At 47.1% G+C, this 26414-nt stretch overlaps 1 protein-coding gene across 7 annotated transcripts in view; it reads right to left on the bottom strand.

Moving 5' to 3' along the window:
- Nucleotides 1-26414, bottom strand: part of MGMT (O-6-methylguanine-DNA methyltransferase) — a 263434-nt gene that overhangs the window by 45487 nt on the left and 191533 nt on the right. For all 7 annotated transcript variants that reach the window (XM_074338805.2, XM_088791753.1, XM_074338803.2 and 4 more), the window contains one exon: nt 13436-13575. In XM_074338805.2, the coding sequence (XP_074194906.2) occupies nt 13436-13575 (140 nt within the window). The remainder of the gene's footprint in view (nt 1-13435; nt 13576-26414) is intronic.

Genomic DNA, 26414 nt, shown 5'->3' on the forward strand with positions numbered 1-26414 from the left:
TTGTGACCCTGCAGGCCAGCAGAACCCTCTCATCCTGGAGAAGCACGTTCTGGAAGGGCCGTGGATACAAGTGCTGGCACAACACACCTGTCCTGTGGTTAAACACAAAACATACATTGAGGAAAAGATGGAAAATCGACACAATGAACTGGGGAAATATGAATAAATTAAATGAAGTCCTCTATAATTAGAGCAGTTGCCTTCAGCCCATGGCTTCTGACATGGAAGCCCTGGCCAGCCCGGACATATGGCCAAGTGCGGGTCTGGCAGGCACCCTGGGCTCCAGGCAGGCACGGATTCTGTGTTGTTCTCCACCCGCCAGAGGGAAGCTGGCTGGGTAGGACTGTCACAACTGCTGAGCCCAAAATGGAAAGGAGACTCCTGACAAAGCCCTCGCTTGGCTCGCTGGCGTAGCTGAGTCCACGAGAGCGCTAAAGTGCAGGATCTGAGGCTTCTTTCTCCGAGGCGGGCCCCTGAGACCAGGACAGCCAGCCCGCCCTACGGGGCAGGGCGTGGAGGGGCCTGTGAGGCATCCTGAGGACTCACCGACTTCCATTCTCCTATCGAAGGACATCTTGGTTCCTTTCAAGTTTTGGTGGCTATGAATAAAGTTGCTGGTAACATCCGTGTGTGGGATTTTGTACAGACATGTTTTCAGTTCACTTGGGTATTTACCAGGAACGTGATTGCTGGATCCTCCGGTAAGAGAATGTTTAGTTTAATAAGAAACTGCCAGACAGTCTCCCAGAGCAGCTGCACCATTCTGCACCCCCACAGTGAGTGAGGGCCCCTGGGCTCCTCGTCCTCACTGGCATGTGGTGTGGCCAGTGGTCCGGATTGTGGCCCTTCTGACAGGTGTGCAGTGGGGTCTTGTTGCATTTCCCTGATGACACTGGATGTTGAATATTTTTCATCTGACTGCTTGCCATCCTCATTGGTGAGGTGTCTGTTCAGGTCTTTGGCTCATCTTTTAATGGGATTATTTTCTAGTGGTTGACTTTTAAGGGTTCTTGTATATCTTGGAGAAGAGTCCTTTATCAAATGTGTCTTTTACAAATATTCCCTCCCAGTATGTGGCTTATCTCATCATTCTTTTGACACTGTCTTTCATAGAAGTTTTTAATTTTAAGAAGTCCATAGATCAATTACTTCTTTGATGGATCCTGCCATCACCATACCCAAGGTCATCTAGGTTTTCTCCTGTGTTATCTTCTAGGTATTTTATAGTTTTATATTTAAGTCTCTGACCCATTTTGAGTTAATGTTTGTGAAGGGTGTAAAGTCTATGTCTAGATTCATTTCTCTGCACGCAGATCTCCAATTATGCCAGCACTATCTACTGAAAAGACTGTCTTTCCTCCCGCATTGTTTTGCTCCTTTGCTGACGACCAGTTGACTATATTTACATGAGTCTACTTCTGGGTGCTCTCGTCTGTGGTATTATTGATCTAGTTCTCTGCTCTTTCGCTAGTACCACTGTGTCTTGATTTCTGTAGCTTTACAGTAAGTCTTGAAGTCGGGTAGAGTCAGTCCTCTGACTTTGTTCTCTGTGTGCTGGCTCTTCTGGGTCTTTTTGCCTCCCCATATAAACTTTAGAATCTGTTTGTTGATATCCACAAAATAACTTGCTGGAACTTTGATAGGGATTGTGTTAAATCTGTAGATCAAGTTGGGCAGCAGTGACATGGTGACAATATTGAGTCTCCCTATCCATGGACATGGGCTTTCTCTCCATTCATTCAGTTCTTCTCTGGTCTCTTTCATCAGCTTCATAGTTTTCTTCACTAGGTCTTGCACATATTTTGTTACATTTAGATCTAATTATTTCATTTTTGGGGGTGCTCGTGTAAATAGAAATGTTTTTAACTTCACTATAAGCCCTTTTTCATGTTTTTAATGGACCAATTCATACATATTCTTTTGCGAAGAGTCTATTAAATCCATTCCCCAGTTACTTATTAGGCAGTCCGTATTTTTATTATAGAGTCATAGGAGTCTTCATGTAATCCCACGTACAAGTCCTTTGTCAGTTATACATGTTGCAAAATGTTTACTCTGTGGCTTTCATATTCATTTTCTTAACAAAGTCTTTGATTTTTGACAGAGTCTAATTTATTGTTTTTTTATAGCTTTATATTTGTGATACATGAAATGTTTGTCCATTCAAATTATGAAGATATTCTCCATATTGCCCTCCCCCCCATTTATTGAATACTTTCTCCTGGACTTAAAAAAAAAAAAAAAAGGAAACACAGGCAGACCTTGGCGGTATCACAGGTTCAGTCCCAGACGACGGCGACAGAGCAGTCATGATCTCTTTGCTGGTGGAGGGTCTTGCCTTCAATTTGTAAAAACAAAGGAAAAGCAACACCTGTGAAGCACAGTCAAGCAAGGTATACCTGTAAATGTCACCTTCTTCGAAATAAAGATGAATTGGGAGAAAGGGGAGATGATCTTGAGTGCTGACAGGGGGAGTTGAAGAGACCAGCACAGAGCCAGGTGTCTCGGTTGCTCCTCACTGCTGGGTTTTAGAGAAAATGCTCCCATCCATGAATGTAGCAGATAATTCCCGGGCTGGATCTCTGGTGGTCTCATGTCACGCTCATTACCAGTGTCCCCACTACACAGATGGGGAATCAGAGGCTTCAAAAGGCTATTATGGGCTGAGCTGTGTCCCCACAAAGTCCCTATGTTGAAGTTCTAACTTCCAGTACTTCAGAATTGATATAATCTTCCCCAAGGTGGTTAAGTTCAGAGGGCTAGACCCCAGGGGGATCTGCACAGGGGGACAGCCATGTGAAGGGTCAGCAAGGGGTGGCCATCTGCAAGCCAAGCAGAAAGGGCTCAAAAGAAACACACTTGATCCTGGACTTGCAGCCTCCACAGCTGAGAAGGGATGACACCTGCTGTGTGAGCCTGTGGCATTTGTTCCTATAGCAGCCTGAGCTTATACGAGGGTAAGGATGTTTCTCGAGGTTGCTCAGGTGGTCAGAGGTGGCACTCGCTCCCACAAACCAGGTCATAGTCACCTTGGCCCCACACACAGCATGGGAGCTTTCACAGGTCGTTCCCCAGGCTCCACGCCACCTGATAGCTCCGACACAAAAGCAAGGTCCCACGTGGTGATGACATGCCTGCATGGCACACAGATGGGCTCCCAGACATCTCTGAAGAAGATGCCCATTGGCAAAGGTCATGGCAGCGTGGAGCGAGCACAGCCCTGTGCCCTCAAAATCTCGCAGAATGGGGCTGTGTCTAGGTCACTACCCAGAGCCATGACTACTCAGAAACATTACTCAGTCAGCTGTTTCGGTCTAGAGTGAAGATCTGTCCTTAAAAGCTGAGGACCAGAGGGGCAGGAGCAAACCTGGGACATGTGTGTGTGTGGCCTCAGTTGTCCCTGTCACACCTGGGAACAGGGCTGCTGGATTACCAAGAGCTCTGATAAAAAATGAGTTGCTGGCCCAAAGAATGGCTGCCCTCTCAGACCATCCCCACCTCACAGATCAGAGCCAAAGCTCCCTAAGCGCATTCTGCAGATGGAGAAGAGATGACGCTGGCCGTTAGCTCTGGTCATGTAAATCACACGTAGTTTGTAGAGAACTAGAAGTCTTGACCTGAATGAAAATCAAGACATTATCTCAAAGGTCGAACCACAGGCAAGTGCCCCTGTTTTCGGCATTGAGCTGGGGTCAGCTTCGGTCAGCTGGCTAACCCTGCGAGTTCTGTGCGGCTCTCACTGTGGATTTACACGGAAGCAGCCAGGACGGTGAGGGGAGACTCGTTCTGGATTTTCCACAGGCGCACTGCTCGGCCCCTCACTCCATCCCTACAGACCAGGTGAGGCAGGAGCTGTGAGCACCATCCACCTTCATACTGACGCTTTTATTAATACAAATTGGGCCATTAATAACATTTAAATGCATTAGGTTTAACACAAATAAACAAGACCACCCAAAGACAATTTTAAAAATGATTCCTGTATTCTAGAAAAGAAAACACGGCTGGGTGAAGAGTCAGCGGCCCCAGCCAGGTGTGAACACCCAGAGACCACACCATGGTGGGTCCAGGATGCGGGCATCAAAAGGTGTTAATGGTTTCAATATTTATCTGCTGTAGGGAAGCACTCTAAAGAGAAGACAGAAAAAAAATGCTGCTAATGGCTGTGTCTTTGCCATTAAAATGAAAAGCTTAATGCATCTTATAATCAGAGGACAATTTGCAAATCATTAAGAGAAATGTAAAATTCCATTAAAATACAAATCAAGAGACTCTCCCTGGACTAATAATCTTTTTGATATTATTTTGCATTTCACTATTTCTGTTCCAATACCCAGGCCCCACAAATGATCAGTTCCTGAGCAGACTACTTACCGCAGCCTACTTCTTTAACGAGAGACGGAGAGAAGGGTAATCTGCTATTCAGAGCAGGTACTAATGAAGAATTCCATATATTCTGAAATTTAATTAAAACCCCAAAGATTTCAAATTAGATGCAATTTGAAATGCCTGGGGCAGAAATACATGCACTCGCGTGGCGAGGGTACCACACTGAAAGTTGATACCGTAATTGGTCTTGATGTATTTTTGTGTTGCTGGGCTGAAGCACAGAACTCATAACCATATAAAAATTCTCTGTAGATTACCTGCTCATTGAAAATGCCATCACTCAGGTAGTTCTCCACTAAATTACCATGCTGCTAAAATGCACAAAGTGATTCCGAGAGGAGAGTGGCACAGCTGGCCGACGCTGCCAGTGAGTTATGCAAGCGTCAACGCGGCCCTTTTTCTTAGTAAAATATGCTCAGTTGAATATTAAAATATAATTGGCATTCAACCTAAGTAGCTTAAACCATTTTGTTATCTTCTTTTAAACCGATTTGGCTCTTCCACAGTTATTTTCAAGGATGCGATTCACAAACTAATGATACCATCACATTCAGCCAGATTTGTGCTGTGTTACATTTGTCATAAACAGGCACAGCTTCTATAGCCTGCGAGGGACGGCCTTTTATATTAGCTGCTCTTGAACATCAAAGGCCCGATTCTTGAGGAAAAAGAAAAAGCGGGGTAGGATATGCCATTTATGTTGGTTCTTGCATATTTTGTTCTAAAAAGAGGGAAAGATGCAAATTTTCTAGAAGTATATGTCTTGGCCAGGCAAAGAGCTGCCATGTCCCTCAAGCCTGGTCGCTGGGTCTTGCTCAGACCATGGGAGGAAAAGCTGAAAAGAATCGTGCTGTGCAGCAGTGTATCCCAATGGGGAAGGAATGCGCGTTTTTATTTATTTATTTATTTGTTTTTTAAAGCAGAAAACGTGAGCATAGCCACCCAAGTCCAGGAACTGCGTCTCCTCTTCCCACAGTATGTGTTTGGTACAACCATTAACAGCAGTCCTCAAGCAAAGAAAAAGCAGCTACCAGAGGAAGGGAGAAGATGCTTGCATTCATGCTGGCTGGGGGGCAGGGGTCACCAGAAAGGCTGTTTTCCAAAACATGATCACTATTTCCCTTAGTATCTGGGAGGGTGGGAAAATCCTGAGCTGAACTTCAGGAAGTCCGGGATGCATTTACTTTTCCCCTTGCTTCACTCTTCAGTGTGCTTGTTTAGAAGTATGTTACTGGCATGAAAATGTCTCCTGGTGCCTGAAGGAGCTGAGCCCCCAGGAGGTCGGCTCTGCCCTGGCACTCTGACCCCACGGGGTCACAGCAGCTACACCGAGGGCCTGGCAGCACCAAGTATCTGAGTTCTCCATTCTGAGACTGTGAGCCACGGCCTTCAACGGTGACCACAGTTGTGAACCTTGTATTTTGAATCAGTTTGAATGTAACGGTTACAGTAGGTAAAAAAATCATGTGCGATAAAGCATTTAAATTAAGTAACAGTTTTTATACTTTTGGCTCCTACAAATAGTTCTACTGCATTACCGCCATTGATTTTCTATCACTATTTACATGTTTAACCTATTGACGACTTATAGTCCAATTCCATGTAATTTTTATTAAAGTATTTTCTCTATAAACCCAGGGAGTAGAGAGAACCCTGGGATGAGATCAACACGCAGTAACATTGCCTGTAAAATGTGCATATACAACATTTTATGACAACAAAAATATTAAACATTCTCTCTGGAAGCAGTGCAGGTTTGTCTAATAACTACAGTGGGAATAAAAATTTTAAAAGCACATTTAAGTGAAAAGTCTGTTTCCCAATTTAAAATATAGATTTGATAGAAAATTCATATTTTTCAAAGCCCATTTCAAAGGAAAAATCATTGAAGAAAGTGACAATGCAATTTACACTTCCTGCGTGGTAGAAAGCTGACTCCCTCCCTACTCCTTTTCGGAGGTGAAGTACATCCAAGTCCAACATGCACACATCACAGACGATCTTTCTAAACGTGTGTGCATAATTAGGTGACTTATTTTTAATGGAAACTTTCATTGGTTTGCTGTTTAATTACTATGCTAGCGGTAACAGTTATATTTTAATGTGAATATTTTCCCATAAAAGCAGCTCTTGTAAGAATTTCAATGACAAGTACTATTTGTCTGTAATAGAGGCCTCATTTTATCCTACAAGGTTTGAAAGTAGCTGACTTTCAAAGTCTTTGTGGTTACTTTTGAGCCTGGTGAACATTATGCTGTGTGACCCCAGCAGCCATGAGGGAAAGCATTCTCAGGCTCATTTTTTGGCCTGATCGATGGAAACCTCAGAGAACATAGGATCTGACCACCTCTTAGATTTAGGATGAAACTTTCACTTAACTAGGCTTCCCAGGAGGCCTTGGCAATTACTGACTAGTCACAGGGCTCTTGGCACAGGGACACCATGGATTTTCAGGGGGTCCAGTGAGCTGTGGTTCTGTTCTAGCCTCTACTAGCTTGTCAGGAGCTGGTATCCATAGACCAAGTTCTCCTTCTGGGGAGGGGAGCATTTTCCCACACTGCTCCCTAGGGTAAGGGCAAGGTGGGTTCCCACAGTGGGTCGTGTGAATATTTAGACTTGATCCTGGCAATCCCAGGATGGGACCTACGTTACATCTGCAGAGAAGGGGTTGGTATGCAGAACCTGAGCCAACCACTTCCCCTCTGATGGCTACTTCCATTGCTCACTGGGCTGGGAAGAACCCAGAGCATCACGCATCTGGCTATTTCAAACCCATTTTTGGCCCAGAGTATGCGGGCACCTTCTGCAGGTCCTGGGTAGCTTTGCTGACATGCCACCCTGGGCTATCCTGGTCAAGTGCCAGCACCTGGTAAGGCTCGTCCTGATTCCATCACCCGGTGGCTGAGGGGTGGACGAGCAGCCCGTTCCGCTCACTCTTTCCCAACCAAAAAGATGAATAACACTGGCTCTCTCACTTCCTCATGAGGCTACATGCAAAGCCAGATCAGGTAGACATATGCACACATAACCTAGAACTTACTTAAGTTGTTAAGTATAAGAGCAAAACACTTCCATATGCACAGCTGCGTCTCGAACAAAAAATCATTTTTTAGAATGTTAAACTCAATGTAAAGTGAAGCACACAGCAAATGCCCTCATTATATACATATGTGTATGTGTATATACATATATATGCACACATACATATAAGTACATATGTAACTATTGGCCTGCCCTAAGATTTTAATGTCTTGGGGAGGGGTGAGAAGTAGAAATCGTAGGCATAATATCATGAACAAGCTTTCTAGAACTTTCTGAGACATTCACCCCCAGGCCCCCAGATGAGGGGATCGAGATACAAGAGTAACTTGAAAAAGCCGTTTGCTTGAATGAATCATAGTTGAAACTTTAAAAACTCCTCGTACGAGACGTGGTTGCACAGAACACTGAATAAACACGCGGTGGTGACAACCGCCAGGCAGGAAGCTGCGTGATAAAATATGAAACAATGAACTAAGACACAATCTGAACCACAGGTTCTCTGGCCCATGAAATTCACCAATATGCCAAAGTGTAGTTATCAGTCAAGTTGAAGAGTGAACAGTTTAATGCACTGATTGCTTCCGAGCTGGCTTGGCCAGCCCCACACAGACGGAGGCAGGACCAATCAGGGCAGCGGCCAGGGTGACCACAGGGCCTCAGGGGCTCTGAGGAACAGCCACCTGCCAAAACGATGCTCTTGCCTGCTCAGGCAGGGAGCCGCCAGCCCCGAGAAACTCTCAACCCACACACACAATTCCAACGTTTTTGTTCCACAGAAGGGCTGGAAGGGATGTAGATACATGAATGTGTCCAGGGGCCAGGCAGCCGGGAGGGTGGTGAGCCCACGAAGGGGCTCTCCTCTAGAGAAAGGACAGCAGCCGCTGCTGGTTCCCATGTCGCTAGGCCTGCAGGCCGGACGGAAGGGCCGCCTGAAGACGTCAGCACTCTCCTGTGAATGGCTCTGGGCAGGGAAGAATGATGGCCTGGGCCTGGTCTTCTGGGCCTACGGGCAGGAATCCCTGCGGTCGGTTAGGTCCCGACATGTCTGGATGAAGCAGCCTGCGCATTTACCACCTCGGTCACAGCAGGGGCCTGGTCTGTACCCCGTAGGTCATTTGCTTTCGCAGATTCCTGCCCTGCTTTTGTTCTAAACACCCCCCTTTATTTTCTTCCTTGGTTCTAAACCACAGAAATATGCTGGGTTTTGCTCTCTGTGACGCGGATGCGGGCCGCTCCCGTGAGGGCCTCCTGCACTGATTCCTCTGACCATCTGCCCGGCACCCTGAACTTCATGGCCTGCCATCACTCTCAGGCTTTTGATCTGTTCTCTTCAGTCTCACCTTTCCCAGCTCCAGCCTCAGAAGGCCTGGGACCCATCTTTCCACATTTGCTGTCCCCAAAAAGCCGCTTAGCAGCTCTACGGTGAAAGAAGTGATTTATCACCAACTGTTTCCTTCCCACTTAATTTAAGTACAGTGTTGTTTGCTTTTTCTAATCAATAATGGGTATCGGAAGGTTTACCCACCAGGTGACACCTTTGCAAGGCCCACAATTTTCCTAAGCCCTCGTTTGAAATATGGGAGCATGGCGATGGCTGGCCAGAAAAACCTGCAACTGCAGCTCCTACTTTGGCTATTCTCTTCTCTATAAACTGGTAATTTTTTGAACTTCAGGGAAAAATATCCACACAGGAGCTTGAAAGCACAAAGCTGCCGCCTGCTACGGATCTACAGGGGAGAATAAAGAGAAAGCCCTCCATTCACCACAAGACCCTTTGTAGGCAGACTCGGGCTGGGTTCACAGCTTACAAAGCAACGTGAGGGGTCCAAGAGGCCCCAGCCACAGAAGGAAGAGGGCTCGGTGCCCTCTTCTCTGGGGAGGCTGATGCCTGATCTGGGTAATTCCTGGATGTGAGTGACAGGGGGGCTGGCCCAGAAGGCTGAGGGGTGGGTAGAGGTTGGATGATTCGTTCGCCCCACTGGCACAGTGGGGGGTTAACTAATTCACCTGAAAGGGCCTTTCCCTAACTCTTTGGCAAGGCTTTGGCTTTTGGCTTTGGTAGACGCCTTTTTGAAAGGGGTTCGGCAGAGACACACAAATACGAGAATCCTTTCTGAGGCTCTGTGACAGAAGTTACACAAACTTACTTCCAGCCAGCAGGTTTAAAAAAATGCAGATTTTACTACTGTCATGCAACTGGATTTCATAGCTACAAGCTAATAGCTGTGACAAAGGAATTATTAAGGTGTTAAATATTTCATTTAAAAGGGAACATTTCAGTCACTTTAAAAAGAAAACTCAGAACTCATCTGTTGAAAAACCATCATCTGTGAGCTGGGACTCAGAGGACCGGCTGAGGTCTCCCTGCTCTCCCTCCACTGGCCGCCTGGTGTGGGCGCCCAGAGCACAGGCCCCGCCTTGGGGGAGGGGCCTCTGTGGGTACCCGAGGAAGCCCCTACCCCAGCCTGGCAGGACCAGCAGAAAGGCCTGGGGTTAGTGGCCCAGCTGCCCATCTCCCTGGCCACTCGGGCCTGTCCAGCCATGGCTTCTAGGTGGCTTCTCCATGGGCAAAGGGCTTAGAATAGAAACAAAGTGTCTACACACCTTCTGTATCTGAAAGCTGATCTCTGTTACCCATAGGCCTGCTTTCCTTAAATTCACTGTGAAATACGGCTTTTGTCAAAGTGCTACTTTTATTACTCTCACTGCTTTTGCCACTGACCTCTAAGGTTATTTTAAGATGCATATTATATAAATAAACTAATTTTCTTTTTTTAGAAGTAAACAAAGAAGTTAGGGAGTGTAACAGAAGAGAAATTTAAATGGTATTTCATTATGAAAGAAACATTAAGAAAATATTTATTTCAGGAATAATGGCTTCATTACATAACTCTTTCTGGGAGAACAATGAATTCAAAATAAACAAAACTGACCTTTGAAAGAGGTTTATAGGGAGGGCCTGACATCCCTAAAATGCTTCTCTGAGCTACCAGACTACGAGCGCTCCATCACAGAGTGGCTGCAAAAACATGATTCTGTTGACACTTTTAATAAGCCAGATTAGCAAAAACCCAAATCCCCAAACCAAAAAAAACCCCACCAGAAACACAAAAAGAAAACAAATTTTTTTTTTAGAAAATGCCCAACTACTAACACAACAACCTCACAAAAAATTCATCTTACTCAACAGCTCACCATTCAGTTCAATCTCTTCAGCAGCACGAGGACCTTCCTGCCAGGAGCTACACCCTCCCACACAGAAATCCTGCCTGTCCTGGCCCCAGAAAAAGGCACCCACACAGACTCACACCCTTGTGGTCAGGAAAGGCAGCCGTACACATCCCTGGGAGGAATTCCCAGGTAATTAACTTATTACTAATCAAACTTTGGAAACGCTAAGATAAGATGTTGAACCATATGTAGTTTCCAGCACTTGATGCTTTAAACCGACCAAAATGGCAATTTCATATGGTTCGCCCTAGCACACATTTCTGTGACTCTTTAAACAAAATGAACCAACAGTGAACAGCGCACTCATCTTACAGAAGGATCCAAAAAAAGACAAGCGGTCTTGCTCATGCACAAGAGGGTCCTTTTGGCAGCAGGACAGGCTACACGTCATCCTGAGGAGGGGACGACGGAAGGTCATAGGCATTAGGAAGAAAGAATCAGAGAAGGGGCTGGAACACAAGGAGCTCCCTGCTAGTTACTCTTTTAAAAGCAAGTTGGAATAGGGAGACCTGGTACAATCTCAGAAGCAGCAACATGATGAAAAAATGATACGCAAAAGTATGCTCCACATACATATGCAAAAATTAAAATGCACAGAAAGTGGAATTTGCCAAGGAAATTTATTCCACATTAAATGGACACATTCCTCCCAGTTTTCCAGAAGGTTCATTTCTTTGTGTTAATCTACAGCTTCCAGAGCTCTGAGTTTGTCCGGGGGTTTCCTTGTGTGTGACTCCCTCTGCCCATGGTGCCACTGGCTCCCAGATAGACAGCAGAAAGAGAGCCAAGCCCACAGAGACAGGAAGGGGGTTATGCCACATCTGGGGTCATGGCCAGTTAACTCCATCCACACCTGGTCCCTGCCCGGCAGTGAGGGAGTGAGCTAAAGTCTTAACAGAAAGCCTGGCCCCATGGCCACTGCATGTCAGCAGGCAGGTGCCAGAAGGAGGGGACCTGGACCCACTCAGAAGTGCCTGCCAGCACTGCAGGGCTTGTCTGACAGGGAGCTGACTATTGGGGTGGCTGGATGGCCTTCCTCCTTCCCCAAGGGCCACTTCCAGCTCGTCCTGGTCACCGAGACCTGTGATGACCATGACCGGCTGGCAAGGCGACGAGAAGCAGGGGAAGAGTGGCCGGTCCCAACCGTCTTCAAGCTCTGAGGACAGGACTGCAGGGTTTTACAGGCCCGTCCTTTCCCCCCACCCCATTATATCCCAGATGCCTCCTGCCCTGGTGGTGTAATTTTTCTGTTGTGAAAATTTCAAAACCTTAACTTTCAGCCCCGTTATCTGATAGACTTAAAGAGAAGGAAAGCCAGTTGGATAGTTCTTTCCCGCTCCTACTGGCAGAGCAGGGACCCCAAAATCGCAGCAGTGGGTGGAAGAGTTCCCTGCTCCACGACTCCCAACCATGTCTCCGAGGTTTGAGACTGCACAGTGGGATCCCCACCGTCCCTGGAACAGGGGCGGTGCATACGAGTACAGTCACAGCACCCTCAGTTCAGCCTGTAGACACAAGGTGCTGGGAGAAGGGGATCCGCATGGGTGGGAAGAGCGCTGGGCAGGGGTCCCACGGGCAGCTGCAGCCCCACCTTGGCCCCTGGAGGGCGCCATCGGCAGACGACGGATGGCTCTGGAAATGTGTGGAGTATCCTGGGAAAGCCCACCCCAAACCCCCCACCCCATCCTAGAGACCCCCTTTTAGAAACTCCAGAGCACCCACTGAAAGGGAGCTTCTGGAGACAGTGCTAGATGACAAAAGGGGTGACAGGGGACCCTGTTGATTACAGCAGCACAGTTTCAGTTCATTCTATGCAAAAGCGTTCAAGGTTTTATCTGTTTATTGCTAGTCAATTCAGGTATTAGCTCAAGATTCAGAAGCTTCTCTCCCCACATCCTCTGAAAACTTGACTCCATTTTCAAGTTCTTTCTTGCTGTAAATCATAGCAGCAATTAGAATACCATTAAACTTACTTGGTTTATTCCACTTTTAAATCCAAGATCGCTTTAAATTTACCTTAACTAAAATCTCAGGGCAACTTTTTTTTCTTTAAGTATATGTATGCATGCATGCACACATATGTACGTATGTAAATGATCATTTGTATTAAAATGACTATAAAAGTCACTATGCAAAGCATAAACCTCTGGTATGTGTCTAGAATGATTTTTGTTGCCATCAGTAAGATCCAAACAAAAGCTTAAAAAGAAATGTCTGGGAAATTGTTTCTAGGTTATCACATGCTTTACGTGCCTCTGGCACACTCCATTGAGACAACAAGTTCTCAATTCATCCCTCAAGAACATAACATCTAAGTTTGAGACATTAAACTGAAAACTCATCCAAGAAGACACAATGCTGCCCCCCAACTCTACTGTAGTGTCACCAATGGAGTTTATGGAAGGGGCTGCCTGTCCACGTGCAGTCTGGTTTTCTGCGCTGCTGGCAAGCAGATAGGTTAAGTTCACAAAAAGCTTATTGAAAAATGTACTGCCATTCAGATGTGTTCCTATTTAAACCTTGCAGCCAGTGAGAGTCCAGAGTTGATGTGCATGCATCATTTTTACTGCCTTTGCCAAGAATTACGTGGTCACGTGCCAAAACTAACACAACCGTTTGGAATGGGTGTCCTCACAGCGTGGCCACATGCTGTCTGTTTAGATGATATAGAAATACCAAGTTGGTCTAGTCAATAAAGTGAGCTGTGAGGTAAGTGATAGTTAACAAGGCAGGCTCCCTGAAGGAAAGCTGGGGAGGGTGCCGAGTTACTGACCTCGCTGGAAGACGGGGTGGTGAAGGGCAGGCACAGGGAGCTCCTGGAGGGCCGCGGGCCTGTGGAAGTAGGCATCCAGCCAGGCTGCGCACTGCACGAGGGGCTCTGGCATTCCTCCGTGTCCGGGGGCCTCTGCGGGGCTGCAAAAGTGATAACAGGAGCTTAATAAACCCAGAGGCTTCAGTCTACACATCCGAAAAGTACACAGAAAACACTAATGCACCGAAATGGGTCAGGTCTGTAGCTGTTTCATGAGGATGCACGCCTCAACTGGCTGTGCAACAGGCATTACGACAGGAGACAGTGGGCTGGGGGGATGAGGGGTGAGATGCCTGGAGCTGTTTCACCCGCGCCTCCACCTTTGGCTTTAACAAAACAAGGGGCGATAACTCGGAAGGGATGTCCCAACACATGGCTCTCCTATCTGGGGCTCCAAACGTTTGCAGTCACCGTAAAGCAGGATGTGACAGAACAATGATGACTAGCACAGACACGATTCGCGTGGGAGTGTGCCTGTCCTTTTGCAGGACTAATGCAGGACAGATGTGTATTTATTTGCATCTATTTTCAGCTGTAAAATTTCCAAGTATTCATTATCAAAAGTGTTTTCCAGAAACACGATTAAAGTAAACTGTACCACTCACCTCCCACCCCTGCTGAATTTCAGAAACAGAATCACATACTCATGTGTTTCGATTGCTTTGTGCTGCATTATGGGGGATTTCCTCCCAGTTTGCTTTCTTTTTTTAAAAGTTTATTGGGGTGACAATTGTTAGTAAAGTTACATAGGTGTCAGGTACACAATTCTGTAATACATCATCTATATATCACATTGTATGCTCACCACCCAGAGTCAGTTCTCCTTCCATCACCATATCTTTGATCCCCCTTACCCTCATCTCCCACCCCCCACCGCCCACCCCTCTGGTAACCACTAAACTATTGTCTGTGTCTATGAGTTTTTGTTTCTCATTTGTTTGTCTTATTCTTTTGTTGTTTTCAGTTTTATATCCCATATATCAGTGAAATCACGTGTTTCTCGACTTTTTCTGACTTCTTTCACTCAGCATAATAATCTCAAGATCCATCCATGTTGTCGCAAATGGTATTGTTTCATCTTTTCTTATGGCAGAATAGTATTCCATTGTGTATATGTACCACATCTTCTTTATCCAATCACCTATGGAAGGACACTGGCTGTTTCCATATCTTGGTCAGTTTGCTTTCTATCTTCTGATGCCCACGCGTCAGAGTGTGTACTCTGTGTGCAGGTCATTCTGTGAGTTTGTAAGCTCAGTGACAGTACCAGGACTTTTATGCCGGGGTCTCCTATCTGTTCATTTTCAAATCCTATTCCTTGTTCATTATGGTTGTTAGTCTCCCTTTCATCTCCTTAAGTTTCCTTTAGTTGTGCTTCAGATGGTTTCACTGTTCCTCCTACTTGGGGTGCTGATTCTTGTTTTTGGGGCCCTGTAGCCACCCCTCATAGACCTGATTTCTCTTCGGCAGAGGCTGATTTTCCGGGATGTGTTCCACTGGACAGAGAAAACGACCCTATGGAGAGGGTTCACTTTTGCTGCTTCTGAGTCCTGGAGTTTAGGATGGATCTAGTTCTTTCAGTTTCCCAGGACTCCACACTCATGGCAGCACGGGAAGGTGGAAAGGCCACCACAAAGCAGGTACAGGAAGCTCTTCCTGAGCCCCTTCCACCTCCCTGTCCGGCGTGCTAAGGGCAATGCACGGGCCTCAGTCTCCAGGCTGTCCCCCTTCACCACACACTCACTGCCTTATGAGGGTCCAGGTGCTGTGGAGAGGCCACTATCAGTTGGGCATGTGTCCCAGCCCAGGAGTGCAGGCCTGGCCGTGCCTGTAAAGGTAGGGGACAACAGTGTGAGCGGGCACTACAGACCGCGACGTCCTGCTTCATGCTACCGTGTTCTCCGAAAATAAGACCTAGAAGGACGATTAGCTCTAATCTGTCTTTTGGAGCAAAATTAATTTAAGACCAAGTCTTATTTTACTGTAATATAATATGATATGATATGGTGATATGATACAATATAATACCGGGTCTTATATTAATTTTTGCTCCAAAAGATGCATTAGAGCTGATTGTCTGGCTAGGTCTTATTTTCGGGGAAACATGGTACAAGCCGTGGGAGCAGCTGCTGCCCTTTCAGCAGGGCATATAAATGGTACAGTGTTGGAGTCTGAGTCTCCCGGTCACAGCGCTTTGTAGGTGTTAAGAGTCTCCAGCAAGGTCCTGGGACCTTTCCAGAAATGAGCTTCCCCCTGAGGGATGCACAGAGGTCCCCTGCACGGTTTCTCAGTGGAGCGGGAGGTGGTCAGGGAGAGCTTTCGAAGCTGTGAATACAGACAGTGTGAAGGAAGGAACCAAAGGACAAACAGGAAAAGAAATGAGCGCAGCAAGATGACCAGGGATTAAGGGACAACTGAAACTCAGGCCTCACAGAGCCGGACAGAGTCGGGCAATCCTGGGACAATGTGACTGTCTGGGGCAGGTCCACACTTTGGCTCAGCTGCCACCTTTCGTAGATCTCTGTGAGGGGAAAGCCACACAGACAGGACCCTTGGTCCACCTGGACCTTTAATCAGCAGGGCTCTTGGGGTCCCCGTCACCAAGAGGCCCATGGGACGTAAGCTCACTCCAGAGGCAGAGAACAGGTGACAGAATGGCCCCTCAGAATGGCTACTCATGGAGATGGAACCGCTGTGTTCTCATTGCTCTGATTTTTCTCTCTATGAGGACATCTGGACATGGAAAGGAGAGCCTCTGTGTTAACATGGCTTAAATATTATTCAATGTCAGAGAGAAATTCTCAGTCACTATTCTCGTCTGTCCCTTACTTCCTGAAAAAACTGTACTGATGAAATCTAAAAAGAAAGCTGAGAATTCTGTCACATGCTTTGCCATCCTGCTCCCGGGGGGGGGGGGTATAGAGAGTGAGGGAGAGTAGAGGGGCACGGAGGGTAAAGGAGAGGTCCCTCCAGCCAAAGCCGAGACCACGCAGCCCCTGGCTGACGACATCACGCTGAGCCGGCAGCCATCTAGACACGACGCCTGTTCAGACAGGAGTTGAACAGAGCTCATGCGCCAGTGTCACCACCGTCAACCCATGGGGGACTTCCCTCTGAGGAAGGAGAGGGACAGAGCTCTCGTCCAGGCCCTCGCATGGAACCCCCTGGGCCTGCTGCATCTGCAGGAGCCTCATGGAGCCGGGTGCCAGTCAAGAACGGCAGCAAAGGCCAGCTTCTCACCGCCTGGCTGGTCCTCAGGTGGGTGGTGCCGGCCGCCCCATCACACACACCTCAAAGGGGTTCCTCACGTGAGGGGGCACACGCTGCGGGAGATGGGGCATCCTGAACCCAGAGGCAGGGGCTTCTGTACCCACCAGCCACTTCTCTGCTTCAAGAGTCACAACTCCTCACTCACACATCAGCCCCAGTGACACCGGGCGCGTGTGGGCGTCCCACCACACTGCCCACACTGGTGGCTGCGCCCTCTGAGCTGCTGAGGGAATTGAAATGTGAGCTGTTTCCTAGCGTTTCCCACTCTTAAAAGGATATTTGAAGAATTTTTATAGTAGTCAAATTCATCTCAAATTGATTTTTTATGCTTGTGCTAAAGATCCCAACCTCTGATTTACTCTGTAGTTCTCCTTTTCAACTCTTTCTCTATTGGCATTAGATTACTATTCATGGGTGAAATGTAATTAAACAGCTTTGATTCCGAAGCCAGGATTTATGATACTACATTTAAAATGAATGGCATTAAACACACACATAAAACCAGATTTTTAAAGCCATGACACAAATTTCCATTTCTACAATAAAATGAAATTTATTCCCTGCCCTGCCCTCTCCTCTAACCTCGCTCTGCTTGTCCACGAACAAGCTGTGGTGTGACAGTCTTCCGGCATTGCTAAGGGCGGCTCTTATCGTGGGGGAGGTCCCCAGCTTTCTACAGACGACGCTGCAACCCCGATCGTTATGGACGCTGCGGCCCACACTCATTTAAATCCCAGGTCCAAGTCTTCATGGAGAGCCTCACAACTCACCCACCACTGACCAGCAAACACCTGCGGCCACTCCACTGTGCCCAGGAACGCACCCAGCAACGGCGGGAGCACCGACAGCGCCCGCAGGCATGGCTATGGAAGCGCCAGAGACACAAAGACCCCGTCCTGAAATCAGGGACTTCAGCGTCAATACCCAAGGCCTTCCCCCGAGATGTCATCGATAAGAGTATTCCTGAGGCACATCTCGTGACACTGGAGCACCTCGCCCCCTTTTTCCCTAGCTTGGCACAAGAAGGCTGGCTAGCGGCTGGAAAATGAATCTGGCTTTGTTGAGCTTTTCAACATAGGACAGCGGAGAGCATTGGGTGGGTACCTCACACAGCAACCACAAAACCACACATGGTTTGCTTTAAGGGTTTCTTCAAGAAATTCCAGGGACTCCGTAAGAAGAAACAGGAGCACAGTGTACTGCCTGCAGGGGAAGCCTCCGGAACGTCAGTGTGTTGGAAAGCCCTGTGCGAAGCTCTCCTGGAGCTGTGACCTGTGAGAAGGCCAGGACCTGCTCCCGTCCTGGGTGTGGACAAAGAACATTCCCGTGCTGAACTGTTTTGATATAAACCTGCCCTTCACCCCAAAGGAGGACACAGAAAAGTGGATGAAATGCTCCAGAACAAGCTTCTGATTCTAAAAAGCTTCTAATAAAGCTGCGATGCCTCCCTGGATATATTATTGGGGAGCCCCCAACTCCACAGCTCAGAAGTCACTCATTACAAGGCTGCCTACCTACCAGGAAGCAGCTCGCATTTCAGGAATGCGAAGGGACAGCGGCAGCCGGACACCTGGGGAAGCAGGGCGACTAGGCGGCCAAGCCACATGGAAAGGCAACAGCCCCGGGGACAAAGCTGTGCCCAGCTCCAGTTGGCCTCCCACTGGGTGCTGTGGGTCAGTGAGGTCAGCCCAAGGCTGTGCATGTGGGGGTGGGGGGGCGCTCTCTGCTACAGGCTGCCCGGAACAGGGACTCGCTGACAAGTAGCCTGCCTGGCCCACAGTGGGCAAAGCATGGCAGGCCAGCCAGGCCCTTTGGAGCCCACTGCCCAAGGTCTAAAATGGCCTCAGGCATGGGCGTGTGCCTGGCATGACACGAGGCAGGCGGCCGGGTTCGGCACCAGCTCCTTGTTCCCTGCCTGGTCAATCCTCCGAAGCTCAAGCAAGTTGGTGGGAGACTTGGGCATTCAGATTTGGGGGGGCCTCAAGACTTTACTGGCAGCAAAGAGTCACTAAATCCTCATTTCTGAATGGATTCTACTCCCCAAGGACACTGACATGTCACAGACTTGGCCTAAATCCCATCTGATGTAAGACAGTGGGCCACGGGTTCTGGCACTCACACCTGCCTGGCACCAGAGGCAGACCATGTAACGCTCTGCACTGACAGCTCTGTGCGTCCAAATGCCTCTCTTTCCGACCTCAGAACTTGGACAACAGTTCACAGGATGAAACTGAGCCTTTTGGCTTGGGAACGTTAACTGGTGATGCTGGAGGGTCACCTAAGGAAAGAGCCCCACACCCGTATTCTTTTGAGCTCATCTGGAATTGGGCTGAGAGTTGGCCCCCAGGATGTGTCCCTCAGCAAAGCTGGGGGGGTCGGTCTGCATGAAACACTGGGATGTTCAGGTACCACGTTTAGTGGGAGGAAAGAGGAGCCCAGAGCCTTGGCGGCGGCCAGCACCCTGAGATGTCTGGCGCCTGGAGATGAGAAGTGTATCCCAGGCGGAGCTGGCGGAGCGAGTCTAACCTTCTCTGTGCTGCAGGCCGTGGCATGGAGCGGGGAGGTCCCTGGGACTCCAGGGTAGAGTGCCAGACCTCGCAGGCTCAGGAAGGCACATTCTCAGCAGAAATGGAAAACTGCGATAGAGGTAACTTTATAAACTTCATGTGGAGACTCTTGCTAAGTATCACTGGAAAACACACAATTATGTCCAATTTAACAGACCTTTAGCGCAGTCTCTTGTGCTTGTGTCTGATGGATTGGTCCTGCATTTAATCACACCTTCTTGCTACTGCTCTCATGCTTTTCTTTCAGTGGTAGAATTGAAGACAAGAAATAAATAATGCTACCTGCTAGCAATAAAGACCTTGTTTTGTTTTCTTTTTTTAAAATGAGGCTGAATAAAGCCTTTAAACTCTATATTCCCACTGAACTTAGTGGTTCAATCCCATTCAAGCATTTATTGAGGGCCAGTCTGTACATGGCTTATTGGCAAGAGTATTGCTCGGGGGCTTGCAGTCTAACCGGGCAGGCAGGGCAGGTAAAGGTAAACACAGAGGTGTAGCAACTCTCCCCAGGTTTCACTGACACCCCCAAGGAGCCCTCCCCTCACTGATTAGGACTTTCACATGGCAGCTTATGAAGGAACACTGCAAGTGACTGCTCTGTGACACTGCCTGGCAGTCAGCAGCTGTGTGGGCAATACCACCACACAGGTGTGACAGAGTTTGTGCAAGTGTTGGAACATTCTAGAGTTATAGTAGGACACAGAGTAGGAAAAGGAAAAATCATAGTGTTGATGCTGGAAATAAGAAAACACCAATCTTGAATAACATAATACAACTGAGTCAGAGATGAAAGACGCCCACAGGGGCTCACTGATGTCACAGTTGCTGATGAAGAGGGTCGTGTTTACCGCCTCTTGATTGTATCAGCTGCTGTTCTAAATGATTCACGGGTTATCTCAGTGATTTCCCACACAATCCTAAGAACAATACGCATTCAACTGTGAAAGAAAGGGGAAATCAAGAACTGCATGGACGATGGGCAGCACATTTAAGTTTATATGGACACAACAGATATGATTTAGATACGTATATACATTTTCACTCTCTGGGATGAGAGCACCTACTGCTCGTAAGACAAGAGTTTACTGCTTGACTTTCATGTGTCTGTTTTCAGATATGCATTCTGGACGAAAGGAAGAGATTTCCTATCATACAAGCGAGGGAAATAAGTAATGATGCTGTTTATTCCTGCTTTACCTCAAAGCCAACAGGATGGTTAGCTGGAGTTCTGAGGTAGCTCCGCAAACCGTCACGGAGCGTTCACTGTGTGGTTCAGAACAGAGGTGACATAAATCCTGCCCCTTGCCTCGATGCTGTCCATCCCACAATCACGCATGGCCAGAATGAATTCTACATTTACAATGATATCAGAGGCCACCAATGGTTCATGTCCCAAGGTCAACGATAGGAGGGAAGAAGAGGCAGTTAAAATTCCACCCATTTGCTCACTTTCTGGGTGGTCATAGGTATGTTGCTTAAATTGGATATCAGTTTTAAATGGATTTCCAAAGCCCTCCAAATTGGGTCCTCAAATTAATGTCAGAACCTAAATAAGGCCACAGAGGAATTTACTGTAGTATTTTAAAACACCCATCAAAATCAGAGAAAATTTTATGTAAAATTTCAGCTCCTCTCCATATAAGGAACATGTCATAAGAACTGTATATACTTTTAAAAATAATTGATTCTTAAAAATACATCAGCAATAATAAAATATTTTTTAAAAGACAATTTAAATAGTACACTTGGCAGACTAGAATGCCTTAAAAAAATCCTATTTACTTTCTCCCTTAAATGTTCAAATTGATAAAAGGGAAACTGTTTTATCAACATTCTAACATATCATTAAAAATCTCTACTATGTGACAGATGAAGATAAAAACACCCCAAAACTATAGATGAATCATCAAATCCCTAATGATTCCAAAACAATTACAGGATGCAGAGCAATCTAGTTAAATTTTATTCAAAAGCTTACTACACTCGTGTTTTCTTTTATTTTTCTATCAAGAAACCCATGAGGTTTAAGCACAATTCATTATGTATGAGACCCCACTTGCGGTGCTTGACTGTTGATTAATAGCAAAGTTTGCTGTGTGTACATTTGCAACATTAGATGCATACAATATGCTAACTTATTCTTTCACTGAAACTAATTATTTACAAAAATGACTACTTGAGACTACAATTTATTAAATGCATGCATCCAGTCTCAATTTGGCCCCCAAAGACAGCCTGAAATGAAGATCTTTTACTTGATGTGACAACTTCTAGAAACACAATTATTAATATTGCAAATGTGGGAAGTAAGGAGTTCAAATGGCCTTATGTCCACGTTGCATTTGTTCTTCACCGCGGAAGCCGAGAACAAAGAAGCGTTTTAACATCTCACACACATGTGAGCGCTATACGCCTCCTTCCCGGTGTAATTTAGCTTCTAAATAAAACGCTTACACATTAACAATGAAACAGTTTATAAAGAAAATAACAGCTAACGTAAAAGAGGAATAAAAAGCCCTAATCAAATTGCCGCTTAAGTAGATTACAATTCTGTCAAGAATTTAGTTCATTTGTTGAAAAATATCTGTAGAAATAGAAAACTTTTAAAGAATCATCCCACGAGTCTCATCAAATTACTGGTACACCCACAAAGATACTTTTTCCCCAAAGGATCTCTGGTGTTTGCTAAATTGGCACGATTCAACAATCCTCCCCACTACCAGAAAAGAAGGGGCAGAGGAGGAATCAGTCCACACACAGGAATTACAGATATCTCATAGTTGGATGTAGCTTTCAAATGCGGCATCTGGTCAACCACGAGTGTCGTTCAGGCTACCTGTAACACCCGTGGCCCAGGGCGGCAGCCACCCACTCAGCATCCTCCTCCATCATCTGGCCTCTCTCTGCAGCTGTCGCTTCTGATGTCCTCAGAGCCTCTGTGTGGCCCTACTCTGAGCTGCTGAAGATATGTGCCACTGCAGGATCGAGAGAGAGAGAGAGAGAGAGAGAGAGAGAGAGAGAGAGAGAGAGGAATCAGACTCCAAGATCAGGAAAAGTAATGTCTGTGCCCAAAAGACAGAAGATCGTCACATGCTATGAACTGCTCTGTGCATTCAAGTTTTGCAAGGACACCTGAGGAAAAAGAGGACATGGTTCCAAAGCAGGGCCGGCTCTGGGATGCAGAGGAACCGACATATCAGTGGGTGGGACTTTGCTTTCTACAAAAAATAAATGTTAAGAGAAAAAAAGTAGGTAGCACGAGAATGGGAAGAATCTCAGGGCATGTCGTGAAGATGGGTGAAAGATGGCTGGTCTTCTGCCGCGCAATTTAATTTCTCCCGGTAACACAGCCAAGGTCCACCACAGTCAAGGCAACTGACCACGGCAGTCCAAGCTGAGAGAATGTCTCGCTGTCACACCTCCATCACACAGCATGCGCTTGGGAGGTAGGGTCCTGAGTAAAGTGGAGGATAAACGACGTGGAAACAATCAAGGTAAACCTTGTATAAAATTTCATAGCCGCTACTTACTGAGTGCCTAATGTGTGATAGGCTTGTTATTGGAAAACTGTTCTATGTTTATTCCTCCCAATAACCGTTGAGGGAGGTATTATTACCTCTGTGTTCTAGAAGAGGAAACAGGACCAGCGGTTACGTGACGATAAGTAACGTATAAGGGATGGAAACGGGATTTGGATTGAAGTCAGTCTCATTGCAAAGACCTTAATCTCTGGACCATCTCCATGAGACAGAAGTACTCTTGCCCATCTCTTTGAAATGGAAACAGATGATCTCCACTTATCATGAAAAGTCCCTGTGTTCACATGCCCTGTACCTGGTAGTGTGTGACCTGTTTAGCATTTGGATGTATTCTCTTTTACAATCAGGTAAGTTCTGTAAATTTTTCCCAAATTCTCCGGACAACAATCTAGGACGACTGCCCTGTCACTCAAAGGCAATGGGAATCTGAGTGATGAATCTGGGTCACACTAGGGTCTCAGGCTGGTAGACAGCAGCCCACTGAGCATCACTGGTCCACAGCCTCACAGGAAGGCCATGTTTACATTGAAATGACCAGTCCACACACACACAGTGTTCCTTTAACCAGGTAAGAGGCCCAGGTCTTAGGCTGTTTCAGGCCCATCGCCTTGCCCATCCTCAACCCCAGAGGCAAGGCATGGGGTGAGAAAGGCCACAACACCATTCTAGGCGGCTGGTCAACCAGCAGGGCAGGCCTATGCTACGGCAGGTGTGGGCCTGGGCTGCGCCAAGAAACCAGCAGCATCCGCACCCCATGGAGGCAGCTCTGGTATTTGAATGGACAAACTGCAATGTCGTCGAGTGACCCAGCTCTGCCTCCAGCCCTGCATCCTATGTGGCACGTGCTCGGGGCTCAGTACCTGCCTGCTGAACGAATGAGTAAACAAGACCCACTGGTGTTCACATGGCCACCATAGCATGTGCGCTGAGAACACCTGCATCTCAGATTTCATTTTTCCAATGAATAATTTGCTGAAAACCATTCCCTAGGGTCCAGAAAGCCCACAAAGATTTCCCCAACAGTGAAAGCTGCATTTCTCTGCCTTTCCGGATTTTGTAGCAGACTGCCGAATAACAAAGTTTGCAGAAGCCAGGGAGCCCACGTCACCGTCAATTTGTTTCCTTTGATTGAACCCTACCGTCAGACCTAGAAGTGTTTCTGATTGGAAGACACAAGACTAAGTGGGCTTTCCTTCCTGCTCTTCCATTCCGGCTCCTGATATAAGGCAACCAACCAACTGCATCATGAGAGGAAACAAAAGAATGAAATAAAATAGCAAATCCTTGGCCACATCTTCATGCTATGACCGCAGATACTCCTCGTAAGTCTACTGAATTCCAGTGACCACACACAGATTCTACGAAGCCCACTGATGGCGCACCCCCCCAAGAGAAGCTCATTGGGTCTTTAGCAGAGGACAAGGGAAGAGGTCCCAGGGGGGAGAAGCCCCTCAGCCACCCCCTGTGACACACAGAGGGCACCAGCAGACCTTCTGCAGACTCTGCCCACTGTAGAGCCACGAGAAAGACACCCACTCCTGGGCAGCAGGGACATGCCCCTCCAATGCTGAATGGGCATTCCGGAATGTGTGGTGAGCAACGGGGCAGAGGGTGTGCGAGGCAAAGTGCAGGGTGACAGGGTGCCGCCCGTGTCTGAGCTAGGGGACCCAGCCCCACCAGGCCCCTCTCACAGTCAGCCATCTCCCGTGACAGCAGTTTTTGATTTGCCATCTTCATTAAGGAACATTTCCCCCCCTTCTCCTCTGAGCCCACACAGTGAGAAATAACATTTTGGTACTAGGAGGGCTCGAGAACACCCGCCCCTAATATACTTTGCAAAATTGATCTCCGCACAGCTTCAAGACTACTTTGTCATGATACAATTCAGAAAAAAATTACTTTTCATCTTAGCAAGGGGATATATCCTAATTTAAATGATAAAACAATAACGATTTTTCTGAAGACGCTGCCTCTTGTTTTTCTAAAGACATGCATTATATGAGGACCTGACCCCATTAACTCGGGTACTGGGCTCATTAATAAATAATTCTGCCACTAAATTATCTGTCTTGTAAATTGGTTTGTACAGTTCTAAATAATAGATAGTTCCCTATTATCAAACGCGCTGGAGTTTTAAAAGAAAAGCACAGCTTACGACATAAGTTAATACCACAGTTTCATCCGGGAACAGCGCACTTTCTCAGAAGGCCCGAGCACTGCCTGTTTATTGTCGCAGCTGGAACCCGTTAGCTGGTGGCAAGGCTGAAAACACTACATTTAATATCAGACAAGTATATTGACTATACATTAGTGGCCAAAAAAATCTTAAGCAACTATTAAATGGACAGTTAATGTAATTGTATTTTAAAACACTGAGGTCATATTTAATTTTGAATTGAAACTCTTAAAATGTGCTTTCTGGCAAGGAGCTAGAGTAATAAAACAACGTTAACTACAGAACAAAACTAAAACATTATTAAAATAAATCTTTTTTCCAGAGTACTAGTATTTGCAAGAAGTAGACTGCAAGAAGCAGAAAACATTTGTACTTCTTCAGCGAGTATTGTCACTGACACTGGGAGTCGAGATTTTTCTCTTGAAGGATGATGTCACTCTGAAGACCGAGCACAGCGATCATGCCCGCCCTCCCTGTCTCTGCGCGCTGGCTGCTCTCCCAGCATCTTTTGTGCTCTGTCCAGGGTGTTCAAACTTAGTTTGGCAACACCCTGAGGTCTTCCAACAACAAGTCTACCAGCAAAGACCCCAATTAAGTTCAAGAGCAGGAAGTGAAGGGAACGGGGCCGGGAGAAGTCTGACAAGAGAACGGGCAGGATGGACGGAGAGGAGGAAGAATGGGGTGGAAAACATTTTTGCTGCAAGGCCAGCCAATTAAAAATCCCTTTAGGAAGCACCACTTGCTACTCAAAGCAGGTTGGAAAGTCCAATTTCATATGCCTTTTTCCTCCTCTTAAAAAATCAATGCAGCCCTCTGGGAGGCTGTCATACTTGCTGGACCGTAAGCTTCCCTCCTGGACCCGGTTCACAGCCCTCTCAGGGGAAGAGAGAAGGGGTTGTCACAGGGCTTTCCAGCAAAAACAACGCAGCATTTATTTACAGGTGTTCTGACAGCTGGGCCGACCCTGGAGCCAGGAGGCGGCACTTCGGAGCGCCTATGTCTCGATTTGACCCCTAAACCCCTTTACCCCGAGCTTGAGAAGGGCAAAGGGGAGAAAGACAGAGACCTCCCTGAGAGCTTGAGGGTACCCTGCCCACACGTCCTCTCGTGGACGCCCCACATGGAGTCACCCCGTCCCCAAGGCTAGACCGTGGGCCTCTGGGCCACCTCATTCTGCCCCACCACAACCACAAGGGACCGTTAATGCTCTGGAGTCTCTTCTTGGGTCCTGAATCCCTAGCCCCTCACGGGCCGGGCCTTCCTCAGAGCACAGACAGCCTTCACCTCGCGCGACAACAGGTGCTCTGCTGAGGCCCAAGCTCCCCTTGAGTTTGCTCCATTCCAGCTTCTCTTTCACTGCGACCTGAGTCTCAGGCCTGAGTGATTTT

This window comes from Rhinolophus sinicus, chromosome 15, assembly GCF_057876585.1.
Source record: "Rhinolophus sinicus isolate RSI-liver-muscle chromosome 15, RSI-T2T, whole genome shotgun sequence".
Lineage (NCBI taxonomy): Eukaryota > Metazoa > Chordata > Mammalia > Chiroptera > Rhinolophidae > Rhinolophus > Rhinolophus sinicus.